The sequence below is a fragment of the Onychomys torridus genome, chromosome 1 (genome assembly GCF_903995425.1).
Source record: "Onychomys torridus chromosome 1, mOncTor1.1, whole genome shotgun sequence".
Taxonomy (NCBI): domain Eukaryota; kingdom Metazoa; phylum Chordata; class Mammalia; order Rodentia; family Cricetidae; genus Onychomys; species Onychomys torridus.
In genome coordinates, this window is record NC_050443.1 from 43,736,680 (window position 1) to 43,756,859 (window position 20,180).

A 20,180-nucleotide genomic window follows, 5' to 3' on the forward strand; every position below is an offset into this window, starting at 1 on the left:
ATTTAATTTCTGATAGTTTTAATTAACTATTTTTGCCTGCCAAGTGCTATGATCCAGATTTCTGTTTTAACTTCAATGTATCAATGCATGCCAAGGGCAAAAGTAAGGGAAATATATCACTGTCACACACACATACACACACACACACACACACACACACACACACACCCCACATATGCACACATCACTTTACAATACTTTGAGTGTTATATTTGCTAAAATAGCTGATGTTGACTGTGATGAAGGAAATCACTGACATGCACAGCGTGAGAACGGCTGCTGAAAAACACCAAATGGGAGCTAGGGTAATTCCCAACACCAACTGCATAGACACAAAATGACTTTTGTCTTATCTGTAAACACTACCTAATCCTGATTTTTAAGTTAAATAAGCAGTAGAGAAGAGATTTTATCACTGTTTGGCCATGACAGGAGCATTTCTCTTTCTTTAGCAGCATGTCAGGGATGAAACAGGAGCTCCCAGAGAGCTGAAGCTCTGGGAAATGTACTGAGTGGCCTTGAAAGTTATCATTTATAAGAAAGACTCCTGCAAGATAACTGCCCATAATATCCAGCAACAACGATGAAACAGTTTTGGAAGTTTTTATTCTTAGACCCATAAACAGGTTTGAGAGGGGGGAAAATTCTACCATAATAAATTTGGGTTGATTATAAAGAAGCATTGTAAATAGGACTTAACGATGGACAGTGGTCGGGTAGATGGACACCAGATATGGAGCAGCTGGAAGAGATGCAATCACAAGCTTGAAGGCAGCAGGGAACTGTCAGGGCAGTGTGGGATCACAGACATGCTGAAACGGGGGTGGGGGACCCCAGGGAACAACAGCCTACTTTTCTAGGATCACATGGTGTGTCCTTCAAAGACTGCCTACGAGACTACACATTTGAGGGCACCCGGAAAGAGGGACTGGGACAAAACAGGAGCTCCAGCTCAGGGAAGCCAAGGAAGAACCTGGTCAGTTCTTGGGAATTCTAGCCTAGAATGTGAGTGAGCAAGAAGCACTTCCAGGGGTTAAAGAGAGGCTGTTGCTTTCCACAGCCTCTGAAGGGATGGAGAGAATGTTGGCTGCTGCTGTCTGTCCGTGCACTGGCAGCTCATCAGAGGAAGGTACAAGCCAGAACTGAGAATGTGTTCACGGGCCCTTCAGATAATACCTATAATTTCTACATTTTCTAGAACAAACAAGAAAAGCACCTGACTTAGAAGACTGCACATTGTGTTACTGAAAAAAAAAAAGAAAAGAAAAGAAAACCAGCAGTAGAAACAAACTACAGTGTGCCTCAAACACCAGAGCCTTCAACTGGAGGCTGCAAATGGTTCTTTGGTTTTATTTTTATTTTTATTTTTTTATGTGTATGGGTGTTTTGCATGTATGTTTGTCTGAGCACCACATATGTGCCTGATGCCCATGGAGGCCAAAAGAGGGTATTGGATTCCCTGACACTGGAATTATAATTTTAAGGCACTGCTTGGAAATGAACTCTGGTCCTCCAGAAGACTCTTAACTACTGAGCCCCTCAACTATTCTAGCCCCCATGAATGATTCTTACTTACTAACATATGAGTTTTAAAAGAAACATGCAATGGACAAAACGTAAGAAAAACCAAAAGAAATTCTTGAAAGTGAAATCAATAGATGAGAAAAAAACATGAGTCACTAGGGGGCAGTTGTAAGGAAGCCTGGAGAGACAGAGTCATGCAAAATACAGGAAAAACCAGAGTTGGGAGCACAGCAGAGTGGCTCAGTCTCAGCATTCCTGATACCTTGGTCCAAGTACATCCTGGCTGCATCCAGCAAATTTTCCACATCTGAAGATATTTAATAGCTTCCTTGGTCTCATCCCAGTAAATGTCAGTAGCAACCCATGGCAACCAAAAATGCTAAAGACATGACTGGTCATTCCCTAGGTGACACAATTGTTCCTAAAAAGAATGCACTCTTATACATAGGGTAACAGTGTTTTAAACACACAACTGTGATCCCAAAAGGAGTAAGGGGAAAACAGAGCAGAAACCGCACTTGGCATGTGTGGCATTCCAAAATTTATGAAAGAAACTATGTAACAGAAGCATAGCCCTATTTTTAGCTCAGGGTTGTCCAGGAGACCCCCAAAACATACAGGCTTTTGCTATTGCCCTTGATTATTTCTTAGAGTGGAAGGGTTTCCTATTGCTAAAGACACCAGTGCCCAAAGACCCCACCACTACTCCCCTGAGCTGGAACAAACTGAATACTTCATCCTTGGAAACAAGCTTTCATGGTACCAGAATGCACCATGCAAGCTTCCAAAAGAAGGAAGCAACCAATGATCCTACCCAGCAATGACACCAATGAACCACAACAAAAAACAATATGGCGTGATAACCCTAAGGATGCAGTAGTGGATCATTCACCTTAGACGTAACCAACAGCTCTTTAATTGGACTTAGACCACTCAACAAGAGGGAAACCATGCCCAATACTGGAAGCCTAGCCAACTACCCAGGGCCAGTGAAGTCATAGATCTTCGAGAAGAACCTACAATCACCACTTTACTAAACCAGCATGATCACTAACTCACTCTAAACATTTGTCTTTACACCCACAGATAAATGTAGTTCTCCCTGCTCACCAAGCAAACTTCTCTTTGTAACATATGGAGACCACTACAGAAGACCACAGCCAATCAAAATGTAGAGTGTGGATCCCAATATCAACAGATACATCATCAAACAACTCCTGCACCTACGGCTAAGGGTACACTGTAGAAGGGAGGGAGAAAAGCCTGTAAGAGCCAGAGGATCAGGAAGTTTGCTGTGAGACTCTGTCTCCTAGAAATGTCAGAAGCTACACCTGTAAAGTCTCAGCAACATCACCGCCCAAAGGTAAGCTGAGCAAAGACAATACCAAGAGATATGCCAAAGTGGATGGTGAAGCCTAGGAGACCTCAACCTACACAAAGAACTGCAGGTAACTAAGGAATGCTGAGAGTGGGAGAGACGGTCTTCCCAGGGAAGAGCACGGCAGTTGGTTATCCAATACCAAATGGTCAGTCTTGGAAACATGCATACAACTAACATTATACAGACCGAGCAGTTTATACTTAGAGGTAGGTGTGTGTGTGTTCAAGAAAAAGACAAAACAGCACAAATCTAGAAATGACATAAAATCGCTTATAACAAACAATAACAAAGCCTTGAAGAGTGCCCAGAGGAAAATAAGAACAAAGCACCTCAAAGGGTGAACATGACACTCACCTGACCTTAGGAAAAGCAGCAGAAATCAGAAACAATGGGGTAAGAGTTTTAAAATGAGAAATGGGCTGGTAAGAAGGTTCAGTGGACAAGGGCACTTGCCACCAAGCCTAACAACCTGAGCTCAATCCCTGGGACCCAGCCGGGAGAAGGAGAAACCCAACTCCTGCAACTTGCCCCCTAACTTCAACATGTATGCAGCCACACACATAAACCTACATGTGTGTACATGCACATACACGATAAATAACTGTAACAAAAAATTTCTAACAAAAAATGTGGCACATAAATACCAACCCAGACTTTGAACCATTATTTGAAGATGAAATCATTATGAATATATGTAGAGACAGAGAAATCATAGATTTTGCCACTTCTAGAGCTACACAATGGAGTACCAAAGAGGAGAAGGCAATGGGAAGTCAAGGATGCAGAGAGGAACGAAAGCAGCAGAAATGTAAATGGATGAGTAAATTCAAAAGACTGTGTCAGAGGACACTGGACACAATCAGAGTGGTAAGACGGAAGGGTTCAAGGGAGAGTAACAGGGAGAGGCTGAAGGGAGGAAGGAGGAGGGGAAATCATTAACTCGATTTCAATTAAAAACATTTTTTAAAGGATATGTCAGCGCAGACCATTATAATCTTAAGTTTCAAAATAATGTGAGAAACAAAATGCATGGCATTCAAAGCATGTAAATTGAGAATGGGAGATTGAAGTCCATGTGGAAAAGTGTGCTAATATCTGCACACTGCACAGAAAGAGCTATGACCTTCATTAGGATGTCATTAGTCAAGGATTCCTGCTGCAGTCTGTAGGTCACGGAAAGAAAGAGATGTATGACTAACAAACTGGGGGGGGGGGGGGATGAGAAAGAAAATAGAAGCAAGCAGAGAAGCCACAGAAAACACTGAAAAACTGACTTCAACCCAGCTGCTGTACCCAGTAAGGAACCAAAGACAAGGGTTGTAAATAAACACCACAGAAACCCACTGTGCATCTCATAAAAGAGACACCACGATCATTCAAGTAAAACTATTTTAAATTCTTTCTGAACTGACCAAAAGGAAGAGGGTTTGGTATGCAGTGACTCAAGAGTTACGTAACAGTGGCCAAACAACAGCCTTTGCTACTTGGCCTATGTGCATCCCTTTAAAATCAATGCTGCTTAATATTGATCAAGGCACCATAAATGGTGTCTTACTACTTTAATTTTTAAGTATTTCTCTCCAGACCTATAAAAATGAAGAGAAGATGAAATAAACCACACCTGAATGTCTTAAGAAATGGAGATTTGGATAATTTCTCCCCCTCAACTCGGTCTTTGTTAAAATTTGATTTGGCTTGCTCTACAAAGCATATCTTTCTTTTGTAATTTTAAGAAATGTCACTTATAGAAACATTATTAGGTCAGCTTTCCAGTTCTGCATGTAATGAGCTTGGAATTCACCACTGTTTCCTAACAAGAAGTAAAGAGCTGAACAGACTGAAAATGAACCATTTCTTGCATACTTCGTAGGAGAGTGGAGAACCTAGGACACATAGCTGCCCTCAAGGTCAGGGAGACAGAGTCACAGCTACCCAGAGCAGACTCAGAGCAAAGAATGGGACAAGGGAACTTGGCTGTCACTGAACTGTTGAAGACTCAGTGCAGATAATTCTGACAGTTACAAACTCCAGAGGAACTTAGTCATAGGAACCCCATAACATTGGGAGGGTTACTACCAGGAGCCTGGCCAGGATCCCTAATAAACAGAGACACTCTTCTTCTGGCTTCTCTAAGCAGGGGCACTTTGCAATACACCAGAAAGCCTTCTACTTACCAATGTCTACACTATAGCAGAATGATAAAATTCCAGTCAGCCTTAGTCAGTCTGTACTACCTAATGAGAAAGAAAATGACTAAACTGGTTGGTCCATAGTCCAGTGGCTCAGCAAAGCCTGCCACTTGATCATAGTACAAAGGAGCACTCCCTCTCTTCCCACACAGATCCATATGAGCAACGTCTAATTTATTGGAACCCCTCCATCCAGTCCATCATATCTGGCTCTGTAAGAAAACGTCAGAAAACACACTGAAAAGCAAAAAAAAAAAAAAAATGCAACTTGAAGAGTCAGAAAGGACAGGCGTGACAAGGATGCTGGAGCTGAAGCTTTCAAGACCAGAAACTGACAAAGGCTGTTAATATGGAAGCTCTGGTAGCCGAAGGAGATGCCAAGCAAGAACAGATGGTGACAAACAGAAAGGAAAATCCTAAGGAAGAACCCAAAGAAATGCTAAAGACCAAAGCCTGGTAAGAAAAATGGAGTGCTTGCCACAGAGGTGCCACAGAAGAGCCTCTGCGTGTCAGACTACATCCATGGAAACATTGAAAACAACATTGAAAGAATAAAAAAGGACAGAATAAGTACTATAGGAAAACTAGAAGAAAGTGTAACATGGGACCAAGAGAAGTTCAATTGTATATATTGATCCAAATACGTCAATCATCACTTTGGTTTGATGCTTTAAATGTACCAAATGAAAGAAATGAAGTGGGTGAAACAGCAAAGTCCATCTCTGTATTGTCTACAAGAAACTTTATTCAATATGAAAACAGAAAGACATTAAAAGTAGAAAGAGAAAAATAGACTGTGCTATTGGTAAATATAAGAAAAGTCCACAAGACCTCAAAACGAGCAATGTTTCAGGGATGGAGGCTATGGCTGCGTAATGAAAACGGGGTCAGTTCTCCAGGACATGCAATCCTCCCTTGGTATGTGCCTAACAACGGAGCATCAGATTATAGCAGACGTAAGTCCGAAAAATGCAAACAGCTTAACCCACCCTCACAGCTAAATGGCCTTTGTTAGAACACACACTGGTGTGCTTGCTGCTCACAGTGGCGTACGCTTGTAATGTTAGCACCTGAGAAGCTGAGGCCAGACTGGGCTACACAGCAAGACCCTGTCTCTGTCTATCTCTGTCTCTGCCTGTGTGTGTGCCTGTGTGTGTGTGTATATGTGTGTGTGTGTCTGTATCTATCTATCTATCTATCTATCTATCTATCTATCTATCCATCCATCTATCTACCTATCTACCTACCTACCTACCTATAAACAAAAGGAATAAATGTACTTGTGCTGCAGGTAGAAAATCAGTTAAGGACACAGTTGGATTTGAGATCTCCAATCAGCCATATACAATCAATCTCTATAAAAGAATTTTTCACCAGATGAATGCATATTCTTAAAATGACATGGAACATTCTGTGAGGTCAAGGGCATTCTGGCTGCAGCACACTGTAGTACTCTGCTACACAGTTAAAAAAAAAATAGCAATATCACATCCTGTGCGGTGTCCACAGCGGAATTTAACTAGAACCCAGTAACAGTCACACCCTATGCTGTGTCTACAGTGGATTTTAACTAGAACCCAGTAACAGTCACACCCTGTGCTGTGTCTACAGTGGAATTTAACTAGAACCAGTAACAGAAGCATACCTGGAAATACTCCTCCCCAGACACACACAGATTTAAAGACCATGCTTCTGGACACATGCCTGAAAAAAATCTCAAAACAATATTTTAACTAAATGAAAATAAACATAACTTTTCAAAACTTGTAAGATAAAGCCAAATTAGTGCTTAGAAGGAAATGTATAGCACCAAGCGGCATTTAAAAAGAAGAAATACTTACAATCAATAACGTCTCTACCTTATGGGAAAACACAAATTAATAAATCTAAATACTAATTACAACAGAAATAAATTAATTTGACAATAGGTAATCAATAGGCAAAATGAACATTAAAAACTGGCTGTTTGAAAAGATCAATAGAATTGACAAGCCTCTAGCTCAAGGAGGAAAACATAAATTACTAATACCAGAAAAAGGAGGCCACTATCCCAACCCTATGACATTAAAAGGATGTAAACTAATATATGAACAAGCATGTACTCACAAACTTGATAGCCTAAGTAAAATGGACCGTTTCTTTTAAATAAATAATTTGTCAGATTATACACACACACACACACACACACACACACACTGACGAGAGGGTGGTGGCTGAATAGGTTGATATTATTAAAGACATTGAAATCAATCACTAATTTTTTTCAAGAAGAAAAAAAAAAAAAAGAACACCAGGCTCAGACATTACCAATTCTCTATTATGTCTCTGAGAGGTTAAAGGAACTATTTCCTGCATAATTCTATGAAGCCACATAACTCCAGAACACAAATATAAAAATCTTCAACAATGGAGTCTCCAAGAAGGCTCAGAAAGTGAAAGTGCTGGACCCCATGTCTGCTGACCTGTTTTGTATCCCAGGACCCACATAGTGGAAGGAGAATGCTAATTCCTACAAGCTGTCCTCTGTCCACCCTATGAGCACTGTGGTGCATGTATGCACACACACACACACACACACACACACACACACACACACACACACACTCACATGCACGCACACACAAGAGAAAACTAAATAAATGTAAAATCAACAACAAAATGTGAGCAGCGTGAATATAAGCAATGTACAAACAGAATTATTTCCCATTACCAAATGGGATTTATCCCAAATATGTGAGGATGGTTCAACATTCAGATATCAATTAGCATAATCTATCACATCAACCAGCTAAAGAACATTAATTCCACTACCATATCAATAGACACAAAGAAGCCTTTGAAAAAACGTTCTATAGTCATTCATGATATGAAAACTCAATAAATTGGAAATAGGGAGAACTTCCTCAGATAGATGAAGAATGCTGACAGAAAATTACAGCTAAACTCGTAAATAATGATGACAAACTCAAGCGCTGCTGTCAAGGATACGAGCAAGGCCAGAATGTTCCTCTCATTCCTCTTTCTCGATCACATGAGGCACACAAAAGGAATAAAGATATACACAATGGGAAAGGAAAACTGTGACAGCCTGTGTCTGCAGATGACACTATCGTCTGTCAATAAAATCCAAAAGAATCACTAAATAAAGTCACAAGAAAACTTTTTGTGCATATGGGAAACCTACTTCTGAGGTGCATACATAAACGTTCTAGAAGAGTCGACGCAATATCATAGACAAACAAGGCTTGGGAGTGATGCTTCCCAACTTAAAGACTATTATATAATGATCAAGGGAATGTGGTACTGATAGGGGGGACACACGAGTCAGTCGAACAGAAGAGTGAGCACCCCAAATACATCAGTGTAAACAGCGGTGACAGATACTTTTAAATGAATGATACAAAAAAATTGCCTGTGCCAAAAAGCATATATACCTCCTACCCTTCACAAATATAGCTCAAAATGGATCAGATTTAAACCAATGTGAAACTGTATACATCCTAGTCTAACGGAGGAAAAAAAAAAACACAAAAGGAAAAATTCATTAAAGATACAATTTGTATGATAGATTTCACCAAAATTAAAACTTTCTGCTGTGTTGGAAAGACATTGTTGGAACAAAATGACAAACCCACCTCTACACACATTCCAAATGACACATCTGACAAGTGACTATTTTTCAAATGTATGCAATAATACAAAAAATATCTCACTACAAAAAAGGGTCAAGGATTTTAATAGACACTAAAGAAAAACAGACGGCAAAGAATCCCATGAAAAGATGCTCCACATCATCTATCAGGCAAACACACATGCGACAGTAAGGTACCACTACACAAGGGTTGGGATCAACAAAATCTAAGACTCCAACAATATCAAACGCTGCTATGGATGGAGAGTAACAGAATACTCACTACTAATGTGAAGACTTGCCTGAGCGCTCCTTACAAAGTGGAACAAGCCCTGACCATTGAGTCTTGTAAATGCTCCGGTGGGTAATTTCCAAAAGACTTCAGTCTGCATTAAGAACATCAACACAGATAACACAGCTGTTTATTCAGTTGCCAAAACTTAGGTGCAAATAAGACATGCCTTGATAGATGAAATGAAAAATAAGCTAATACAGTCACAATGCCCTATTATTCAACACAGAAATGAGCTAGCAAATGATAAAAAAAAAAAAAAAAATACAGAGGGTTTCAAATGCCTGTTACTAAGAGAAAGGAGAAAATCTGAAAAGGCTACAAAGAGATGACTGTAACCCTATCACATTCTGGAAAAGACTTTCTTGGAGGAGTATAGTGTGTGGTATGTGGCATAGTATGTGAAGTGTACATACTTGTTACTGTAGGTGTATGCATGTATATGAGGTGGCTACAGGTTAACCTTGGGTATCTTTCCTTTAGGAGGCTCTTCCTTTATGTTCTAAGGCAGGGTTTCTTGCTGAACCCAAATCTAATAGGTTCTGCTAAGCTGGCCAGTTAACAAGCTTGAGAGATCTGCCCAGCTCCCTCCCTGTACCCCAAGTAGTGCAGATTATTGATGCCAACTGCAGCTGTTTATGTACTCTGGGGGATCAGAAGCCAGGTCCTCACGATTACATGGTCAGCACTTTACCAGCTGAACTAACTCCTCAGCCCCTGGAAAGGAAAACTACACAAGGAGTAAAAATACCAGTGGATGCAAGGGTTTGAGGTAAAGATACGGAGGAAAGGGAACATCAGTAAAACATTTGAAAGCAATGCCTCAACTCTGTATGTGCTCCAACAGTGGACACAAGTGTGTTAAGATTCATCTGTCCAAACCCACATCACTGCCAGTAAAAACATAAAGGACAGCCTGTGAGTGATGCTGACATGTTGGTGCAGACTCATCAGGCTTGCATATAAACCATGGTACAGGAAATGATGGTGAGAGGGGGCCGGAGGGGTGGGGAGAGGGGGGCAGGAGCCAGGTGGGAAATCTCTGCTCTTGTTGTGAACTTAGAACTGCTCTTTAAAAAAAAAAAAGACATTAAATTATGGTAACTGTCTGATTTTTCACCTTGGCCATTTCTGCTCAGACATCCCATATGAGTATGACTTTTATTTAGAGGTGCAGCATTTTAAATGCAGCTAGTAATAAAAAGCACAAAAATCTGCTGAGTGTTAGTTATCAGGAGGATACTAAAGGGACTTCAAATAAATCCCAGGTTCTTAGGGAACTGGGCTCCACCCCATGCCTGCCTCTACAGGAGCAAACTTGAAATATACCACCAGTTCCACTGTCCTGTGAGTAAAGCTTCCAGAAAGCTTTGTAATCCAAAACCTTTAAAATTCTAAAATTCTTTCATGCATAACTGTGTTTCTTGTATTTGTGCATAGCTATATATTGATTTGTATTATTCATTTAAAACATATTACCTTCTGGAGATGTTTTTATAACTGCATATTTATTTTATGCAAATGGATATTAAGGATGGCCTTTAGATGCATGGGTCCAAGTAAATGACCAAATAGCAGCAGAGGAGAAGAAATACTATAAAAACCAGTGTCAACTCAGAACCCCCATCTGCAAGTCTTCAGAATGATTTCCTATGCATTACCTCATTCCCAGTCCAGTGAAAAGCCCATGAAGTAAATTAAGAATCACTATAAACATGAGTATACATTAGGAATAGGGAGCACTTTCACTTAACTGATCTGTGCATGCACATGGTGCTTATGTACAATTATGTATCATGGATGGTATACCCCCAAAGTCTCTTGAATCTTTCTCCTTCTCCACATTGCCACAGAGGTCATGCTGTGTTTGACTCTGTTATGGTTTAAATTTATTCCCAAAAGTCCATGTATTCGAATTTTAATTCTCTAATACAGTCATGTTGGGGTGATCCTTAGTGACTGGTGTATGGTTTCTGGGGACAGAGCCTTCAAAAATGCCTTTCACAGAGAACTTGGTTAATTCTCAAAGACTGGATCAACTACCTCGAGAAGCAATTATTACCCAAGGCTGCCCCTGTGTCTAGCCTCTTCTGCATGGGCACACTTGCTCTTTTGCTTTCTGCTCTGAATTCAAGCAACATGAAAGCCCTCACTAGAATCTGAGAGGATGCTATGACCATGATCCTGGACTTTGCAGTTCCTATACCCAGGAGCCAAAATAAACCTCTTTCTTTATAAATTATCATCTCAGCTATTTTGTTACAGCACCAGAAAATAAACCAAGGAAGATCTCCGTGTCCTTGCCCAAACTTTCCTCTCTAGCCTGCCCCACATACAAGGCTTTTGTATCTTCTAAATATAGATCCTGATACTTCCTGCTCCTGCTCAGAAATTCACCATGCCTTCCCACTCTCCACTGAGTACTTTACCAAATAAGTAGAACAGACCACAGTGGATATAGCAAACCCTCTAAAGACCCATGTTTTATCTTTAAAACATATGCACATTTTTTCATTCTAATCTATAATTCATACTTACTGGATTTAATAAAAACTTATGGTTAGAATGCTTCCATTTCTAGGAAACTAGGTCTGGCAAGCTAGTCTTGTAGTTTTACAAAACTCTGGCTTGCTACCTTCTCAGACACAGTCTGTGATACACAGGTACAGCACAGGCCATCATGTGAACTCTGTAGCATATTCAAGACACCTTACACACTAGCACTTTCTGTCAAAGAAAATCACTTTAAAAAAAAAAGAATACAGACTAGAAAAAGGGTTGATAAAACTATCAATGGTTTGATCAATATTTCTGAACTTTTAATAAGCAGAAGCAAAGTCCTGAGAAGTCTTGCAACCAAACCTGAAGCAAACATCAATGGAGAGGATTCCATGCAAATACCTGGTTGGAGGCAGGGAGCCAGCATCTTATGGAAACATCTTGCTAAGGGCAAGATTCAGGATTTCATGGAAACACCCTGTGAAGGTGTCTCCTCCCTCACATTTACAATCCCCCGCCCTCTGCTTCCATTACCTGGGGAAACACTTCCCACTTTTCCTACCTGGAAAACTCCAGTTGGAAATCCAACCTCTTGCTCTTGAAACCCTCTAGCCGCTGTCACTGGGAATGAATGTTTCCCTACAAACATGTGCAGATTTTGTCTGCAAACAATGTTAAATTCCATCACATAAGGAAATATGAGATTTACTTCTTGGTCTTAGAGCTAGCCAGATCGTGTCACCTCGAAAGGAGTAAGTCCTCTCTTATTCATTTATACATTCTCAGAAACTAACAAGGCCTACACTGGGGCCCCACAAACACAGGTAGAATAAGCTGATGGTGAAAACAACCCTGCATGAAACATGTGTGTGTGTGTGTGTGTGTGTGTGTGTGAGATACTATATGCCATCTCCACATCCCTGAAGGCAGGACACCTATGCTTAAAAAAGGGGGGGGATGACAAGAATAAATCAGGGGACAATCAACCCTGGTCTATGGAACAGCAGATCAAAATGAGCAAAATGACCCCCTAGCACTGAATTGATAAAGAGATTACTCTAGCCAAGACTGCATGCAACTCAAAACCCTCTTGAGAGCTGGTGTCTCTGTCCAGAGTGCTGAGATTTCAGCAAGAAAGACCTGGCTCTGCTCCAAAACCAAGCAGAGCCAAGCAGGACTGGAATACAAATGTTTGCATATTTCCTTATGCCTGATGTAGAAACCTTCTTCTCACCCAGAAGCTTAGGACTGCCACATTTAATCAGCTACAGTTCATCTAATTGACTCTGTTCTGAAAAAAATAAGTTACCAAGTCAAAAAACAGCAGCTTATGATGGGCCAAGGGTATGTAAACTGACTCCATGTGAGTTTTCCTTAGCAGACTGCCTGTAATCTTTGGGCATCCTTGGGCAGGTGACCACACCTCTCTAGGAATGGCCTTTGTAACCTCTGAGAGGAATGACCGCATAATTAAGATGGAACAAGGCTTCAGCAAATTACCAGCGTGTGGCAGGAACCTCTCTTTGTTAATCCTCTCAAAACCCATGAAGTGGATATGATTGTTCTCATTTTACACATGAGAAAGCGGGGCTGAGAAAAGCTAAGTAGCTCTCTCAAGGCCACTCCACACACATGTAGGAAGTTCAGTATGTACACAGCTAGATCTGAGGCCAAGGTGAGGCCATGACTTTGCCAAACCTTGCCCTCCCCTTGACCTCTGCTCATGACCCTCTTCACATGCGTCTTTCTAATACTGATATGGCAACTATATAAAGGTGTATGATGTATAAAGGTGTTTTTTTTTTAATTTTTTCTAATTTCCTAACATAACTTAAGTTTTTCCACATCATGAATCCGATTTTACACCCTAACTTTCCCTAAGAGTCAGCAAACCTTACTAACAGGTTAGCCAGATTTCCTAAAAGTTTTTCAATGGCCTTAGAAAGCCTGCTCCACCCCACACAAGCTCCACAGATGAGTGCCCCAGCCCCCATACCATAAAGCTTACTACCACCCAGCCAGAGGATGCTATGGAGCATACAATGAGGTTAGCTGGCCAAAGCAGAGCCTGGGCAAGCAGAAGCTGAGGAGAGCATCTTACTGTGTGACTCTTACTGAACATGTTAACCTAGCTACCTGACCCTTGCTCCTGTAGTTTTTGCATGAAAACAACGGTAATTGTGTATCTGGTTTTGGGGGATCTTTGAGTTACTCATATCGTCTTGAGCTCCTCACAATGGCCAGTGAAGTGCTCAGGTGTCCATTCAGTTAACAGAGAAGTCAAAGTGCAAGTGTTCCTGAAACTTCCCAGTCAACCATCCGGAGACCAGCCAAGTCAGAAGCCACAAAGACACCGTCTCTAGGACTTCACTGCCCTGCAGCCCCACCCCACCCCTCTCCCCAGCCTTTGTGCCCCCTCCACTTCACAACTTTCTCCCTCCACTTCTGATCGACACTCTGCTCCACAACAGACTCTCCCTCTCATTGGCTGTCAGTCACTCCGACTCACAACCAACAAGATTTCTTTGTCTTCCTTTCCTGAAGTCTGTGCTCTGTAAACTTAGAGAACAACTGTCCACGTGACAGCAGCTGTCTTTACATCTCTCATGATAAATCCCCCACATTACCCACAACTGCTTAATAAAGTAGGATCCTGCCATAGGAGGAGACACAGATGTAGCGGGTATAGTGTGGGGACAGAAGTCATTCATCACGACAACTAGATTAAGAGGAACAGCACAGGAGCGGCGCCACTTTACCTAGGCCCCTTTCGTGGTTTTCTGCATTTCCTACCTGGAGTTGTGGTTATTTTGGTACCTCTTTCCTCCCGATGAAGATCAACACCCCTTTGCTCCACCCTTACCCGCTACAAGCCTTGTATAGAACAGATGCCGGAACACTTTCTAAGTATTGGCACTATTTGAAAAAAAAAAAAAAAATCCACCTATGAAAAATCATACTAGTGGAGAGGGAGAGAGAGAGAGAGAGAGAGAGAGAGAGAGAGAGAGAGAAAGAGAGAGAGAAAGAGAGAGAGAAAGAGAGAGAGAGAGAACCCACACAGATACTGCAGGGGCGTGTCGCCTAAATCTAGTTGCTTGCTGCATGGGGTCGAAGCGACTGCTATCTGCTGCCTGCCTGGAATCCTCCAAGAAGGATCGCCAGCACCCGTCCTGTCCACAAAATAAAAAACAATGTCCATCACCGTAGTGGGAAGGGTTCTAAACACCCACAGCTAGCCTTCTATCCAGACAGACGGGCAACGGAAAGACCAGGCCCCCGCCAAGGCACTACGCAGTCACTAATAAGAGAGGAAAGCCTTTAAGTGACTAAACCACACCGGGCGTAGGACTGCACTAGTTTTCTCTCTAAGGAAGACCGAAAGTGACCAACGCAGCTTGTTCCTGCTACTGACTCCCCAACTCGGGACACTTTGGCCCGGAGTTTCTAGTGCCCACGCACAGGTGGCTGGGGGGTCCTGCCCGGCGCGCCGCCGGGTCCGGGACAGGAGGGTGTGCGGCCCGAGCGCCACGGCACACTCACCACATCCATGATCTGCAGGAGGCTCAGGGAGAAGTACACGGTGAGCGGCTGCGAGTCGTTGGCCACCGGCCTCTCCAGCGGGTTGTAGTTCTTGACCAGCTCCTTGTACAGCCTCCTCTGGAACTCGCCTTGCAGGGACACTTGGAAAGCAGAGCGCCCAGCCGGCCTCAGCGCGCGGCCGCCGGCCACCCCGCCCCGGAGCAACCCAATCCCCGAGCCCGGCCGCAACCCGGGACCACCCGCCCGGCCCGCCCGCCCGCCCGCCCGCCCGCGCCTGCTCCCGGGAGTCCGCCGGGGGAGTGCGATCGGAGCCGCGCCGCGGTTACCGTGCAGCAGCGCCGCGGCCAGAACCAGCCAAATGCTTCCCCGTGCGCCGCACATGTCGCCGGAGCTGCCGCCGTGTCCCGCCGTCCGCTCCGGGCCGAGCAGCCGCTCCTGCCGCCTCCGCGCCTTTAAAGCGCTGCGCGCGCCCGCCGCCGCGCGCCCCCGCACGTGACAGCGCGCCCCCGCCTCTCGGGCGCTCGCAGGGCCGAGCGGCTCCGCGGCCTCCCTGGGAACTGCATCCCTGCGCAGCTAGTCCCTGGCCCATGACCCCGCGCCGCTTGCTCCTGCTCTCGGCTGCCTTCTGTACTCACACCCCGAACAGTCCCCGCCACCCACCCACCCAGTCCTCCAGGACTTCTCTCTGGTGCCAGCATCTGCGTCACAGGCTTCGGAAGTTTCTCCGGCCAGACAAGGTAGACAAGGGAGGAGTAACCCTGGACATTCCCTGCAAGACCCGGTGTTTTCAGGGACCAGCTGTATTCGGGCTTCTTTCTGAGGCTTTCTATGGGAGAGGGGAGCATGGCAAATAAATGGCGTGATAGTCCCAGCAGAGAGCCTGATCTTAGTCTCATTTTCTTTTAAAATAGGATCAGAAAATTGAAACCTTAACTCCAAGCCGTTGCTGGAAGGACAAGCCAAAACTTGGTTGTGTAGGCCTTTTTTTTTGGACTCAAAGGACACTAAATGAACAAGGAGGGGTTGAGGGGGACCAGCCACAGAGACCCTGGCCCGGAGGAATCTTCTTCATTGTGATTCTGGGAAGGGAAGTAGGTTCTGAGGAGAGCCTTGAGAAGGGAGGAAGGCGGTGCCCCAAGTATCCCCGGAAGCACAGTACAGAAAGCCCACCTTGAAGATTACCTTGCATTCCCTTAGGAGGTTCTGTCCCGTCTTCCCACAGATTCCTGAGCATCTTGGCCATCACAGTGCCACTCCTATGGATTAGACGGTATAACACTAAAAATGACGGACAGGCTTATCAAAAAGGGACTAAGCTGGAAGGGACCCCAGTCACGGGAAGGGGGTAGTGAGTCTAGCCACTCAGTTTGCAGGAGCAATTTCATGCAGTACCCTTGTAATGAGTATGTTGATGCCCATCCATGCTGTTTACTGATATGAGTATAAAGCGTCCATATAAACTCTGACAGCTGCAGAGTAAGCGCAAAGAAAGAAAGCTGACTGGTTTTGGAGAAGGTTCATAAAAAAAGAGGACAAAGGACCAGGGCTCCCCTTCAAGGAAAAGCAGTATTCCTCAGGGGAAGGGGACAGCAGGCAGAAAGCATCTGGCAAACAGATGGGTGTACAACTGGTTCCTGGGTACCCCTCCATCCCATCTCCAGCAGTGGGACATCACAAGGTAGGCACTTAGTGAAGGAATGAGCTGCAAAGTATTAGCTGCTGGCAAAAAGGGGGGCTCACAGGACTCACTCTCTGGCTCTCACTCACCTAAGAGCCCTGGCTAGTACCACAAAGGGATGAGTCTCACCCCTGAGTGTGGCCATTGGGAACACATTACAGAAACCACAACTACATCCTTACTGAGTTGGGGAGTCACATTTAAGAGCCCAAAATATAACACTAATGTTGTACCCTGTAAGATCAGAAAATAACCATCTTCGGATGGGACAACTGGTCAATACCTGTTTATGCCCTGTGCTTGGCCAGACACCTGGAGGATCTGCAAACCCAGTTACAGGACTGACTGGGTTGCTTCTCAGTTCTGAGGTGTTAGTATCCCTAATGCCAATAAGTAGGACTGTAAGTCCAGCTACACTGGTGTTTTCAGTGAGACCCAGTTATTTTCATTTGTAAAGTGTAAAATGATCTGAGTGTAGAACCTATTGGGATATGTAGGCTTACCTCTCAATCCCTTTCTCAGCATAAAGAAATGGTAAACCTAAAAAGAGATATATACTGTGTCCAAGCTCATAAAGGCTAGAATTGGAAACGAAACTCATGTACCCCACAAGCTGTTGTTGCTGCCATAGCCTAGGGACAGGCAGATCAAGGTCAAACTCAAGGGTGGAAGTCTAGACTTCTAATGCAGTCCCTCAAGGAAACCGGACCTTGTGCCTATGAGAGGTAGAGACCTGGAATGAAGAGTTCTTCATAAATCCACAGACCAAAACAAAGTACCCTTTGTCATGATATATTGTGTACCCTAATAAAATCTGCCTGAAGATCTGAGAACAGAACAAGCCACTAGATTAAACATAGATGCCAGGCAGTGGTGGCACACACCCTTAATCCTAGCACTTGGGAGGCTAAGATCGGTCTGGATCTCTGTGAGTTCAGAGCCACCCTGGACTACATGAGATTGACTCCGTCTAGGAGAGAAATAGAGCCAGGCAGTGGTGGCACACACCTTTAATCCTAGTACTTGGGAATCACACGCTTTTAATCCCAGCACTTGAGATCTCATGCCTCTGCTACCAGTATTTGGAAAGCACAAGTACCTTTAATCCCAGCAGTAGGAAAGAAGTAATATGGCTGAGCAGAGAAAGGTATTCAAGGTGTGAGGAGACAGGAACTAGAGCCCTTTTCGACTGGAGGCCTTTCAGCTGAGGACTCAGAGACATTCAGTCAGAGGATTCCTGGAGTTGGCAGGGTGAGAAGTAGCTGTGACTTGTTCCTTTGTCTCCTGTAGTGGGCCTAACACTGCTGGGATGTATTCCTAACCTGCACTGTAGTGGAAGAATCAGAATGGCTTTCCTGCGTGGGTACAGTCTTCTCGGTGTCTTTTAGGGATGCAGGATGTTTTCATTAAGTAGAGAGAAAATATAAGACAGAGGCAATATCCAAGATTCTGGAAACTTTCTCATTGACAAGAAACATCAAACCACAGGTCCTCTTGACCATAGATTTGACTCCTGCTAGGTTTTTTTGTTTGTTTGTTTGTTTTGTTTTGTTTTTTGGTTTTTTTCTGAATCTTAAAGGATTTTCCATCTGTTTCTACCTGGAAGAAAGAATGCTATATAATTTTTACTTCTTAAAATTTCATTATCTAATTCTGGTCAAGAATGATGATAGCCTTATGAATTAAATTAGGAAATACTCCCAACTCCTCCATATTCTGAAATTGATTGTAGATGATATTATTTCTTCTCTAAATGCTGATGAGGTTGACAAATGGAGTTGTATGCCTTGAGTTCTCATTATGGAATTTTTGAAATTATTTTTAGTGTCGCATGATGTATTTTTGTCACACATGGCACACTGCGTGTATACTGGTCATTCACAGCTCTGTGAAGTTAGTTCTCTCCTTCCACCTGGATCAGACCACCAGGCTTGTGCGCCCCTTATGGGCTCTCACTACCACTACATTCTTTGTTTGTTTTAAGTTAACAACAAAGTTTAATAGCTATAGAATAATCCAGAGTTTCTATTTCATCCTGGAAAGGTTTTACTACCTGTAACATTTTGAGAATTTCAACTGTTTCATTTAAGTAATCCAATATTTGGGGCCAGACGTTATGCGGCTCCATTGTTGCCTTCATTCTGCCTGCAAGCCATGAAGTGATACCTCCTTTTCATCCCCGTGTCTAGTAATTTGTTTCCCCATTTCTGTTCTTAATTACACTTGCTGGGGTCTATCAGTCTTATTAATCTTCCCTGATAACAACATTTTCTTTGTTAATTTTCTCACTTTTTTTTATTGGTTTTCATCTCATGCTTATCATTGCCTTTATACTTACTATGAATTTAATTAGCTTTTGTTACACAGTTCTTAATGAATACACTGAGATCACTGAGCTTAGATTTCCTTTGAAAAGTGATGAAAGATGCAAATTTCTGTCTGAGTACTGCCATTTTGGTGTTCTGTATCCATTACCTGCAAATCAAAGCATTTCCTAATTTTCTTGTTTTTTTTTTTTTGTTGTTGTTTCCAAATAAGCTATTCTTTCCCATATGTATGATTCTTGTATATTTCTAACTTAAATATTTGTGGTCATAACACACTCTCTTTGATTTTTTTTAACCTTTTAACTGTACTAACTTAAAAAAAAAATCTGATACATAGTAAATGTTCTGTATTGGGAAATGTCCTGTATGCACTTGAAAAGAACATGTATTCTGAAGTTGTTGGATTCAAGTGTCAGTTAAACAGGCCCATGGGGCTCACTATACAGCCCCTTCTTCACTGAGCTTTACATTTTAAGGAACTATCTTTAATGATGATTGTAATTCTCCATCAATTCTGCCACTTCCCCCGATAGTCTTTAATTTGTTGTGTGTGCATGAATGGTTGTTGGATTAGTGAACTGGCCCATTTTATTTAATAAAATCATCCTCTTTAATTCTGATATTACTCACAGGCTGGTAGTCTCTTTGATACTGGTAAATTCACATCACCTGTCTCATGCCTGTATCTGCACAGCACATCTTATTAAAATTTACTTCTACATGCATCTCACGACTTCATATTTAAAGTATGCCTGGGAGATCATATACAGTGGCTTTCTTCTGTTCTGAATATTCCAATATTCTTTACTTCTCAGTCCACTCAAATTCAGTGTATTATTGGCCTCCCTACATGTATCATTTTAATATCTAGCCTCTACTTGTCCCATCTGTTTTGGTACCTCTATTCCTACTCTACCATCTTTTGTCACTGTTGCTGGTAGTCAAAATTTTATTTGCTCAGCTCAGTGATATGGCTCAGTTGCCACGTCTCATCATTTGTCTGAAGACACAAGTGAAATCTCCAGTATCCACATGGTGGAAAGAGAGAACTAATCCAATTAATCTAATTCCCACAAGCTTTGCTTTGACCTCATACAGTTCCTATGAGATAACAATACA

General features: G+C 42.8%; 1 protein-coding gene across 2 annotated transcripts in view; it reads right to left on the reverse strand.

The window, feature by feature from the left end:
* Window positions 1-15,602, reverse strand: part of Chrna7 (cholinergic receptor nicotinic alpha 7 subunit) — a 123,974-nt gene extending 108,372 nt beyond the window's left edge. The window contains exons 1-2 of one of the 2 annotated variants that reach the window (XM_036202011.1): window positions 15,383-15,602; window positions 15,057-15,196 (exon numbers count right to left, since the gene is read on the reverse strand). In XM_036202011.1, coding sequence (XP_036057904.1) covers window positions 15,057-15,196; window positions 15,383-15,437 — 195 coding nt within the window. In that variant the 5' untranslated portion in view covers window positions 15,438-15,602. The remainder of the gene's footprint in view (window positions 1-15,056; window positions 15,197-15,382) is intronic. The other variant, XM_036201995.1, reaches the window with a different exon arrangement.
* Window positions 15,603-20,180: the final 4,578 nt, after the last annotated feature.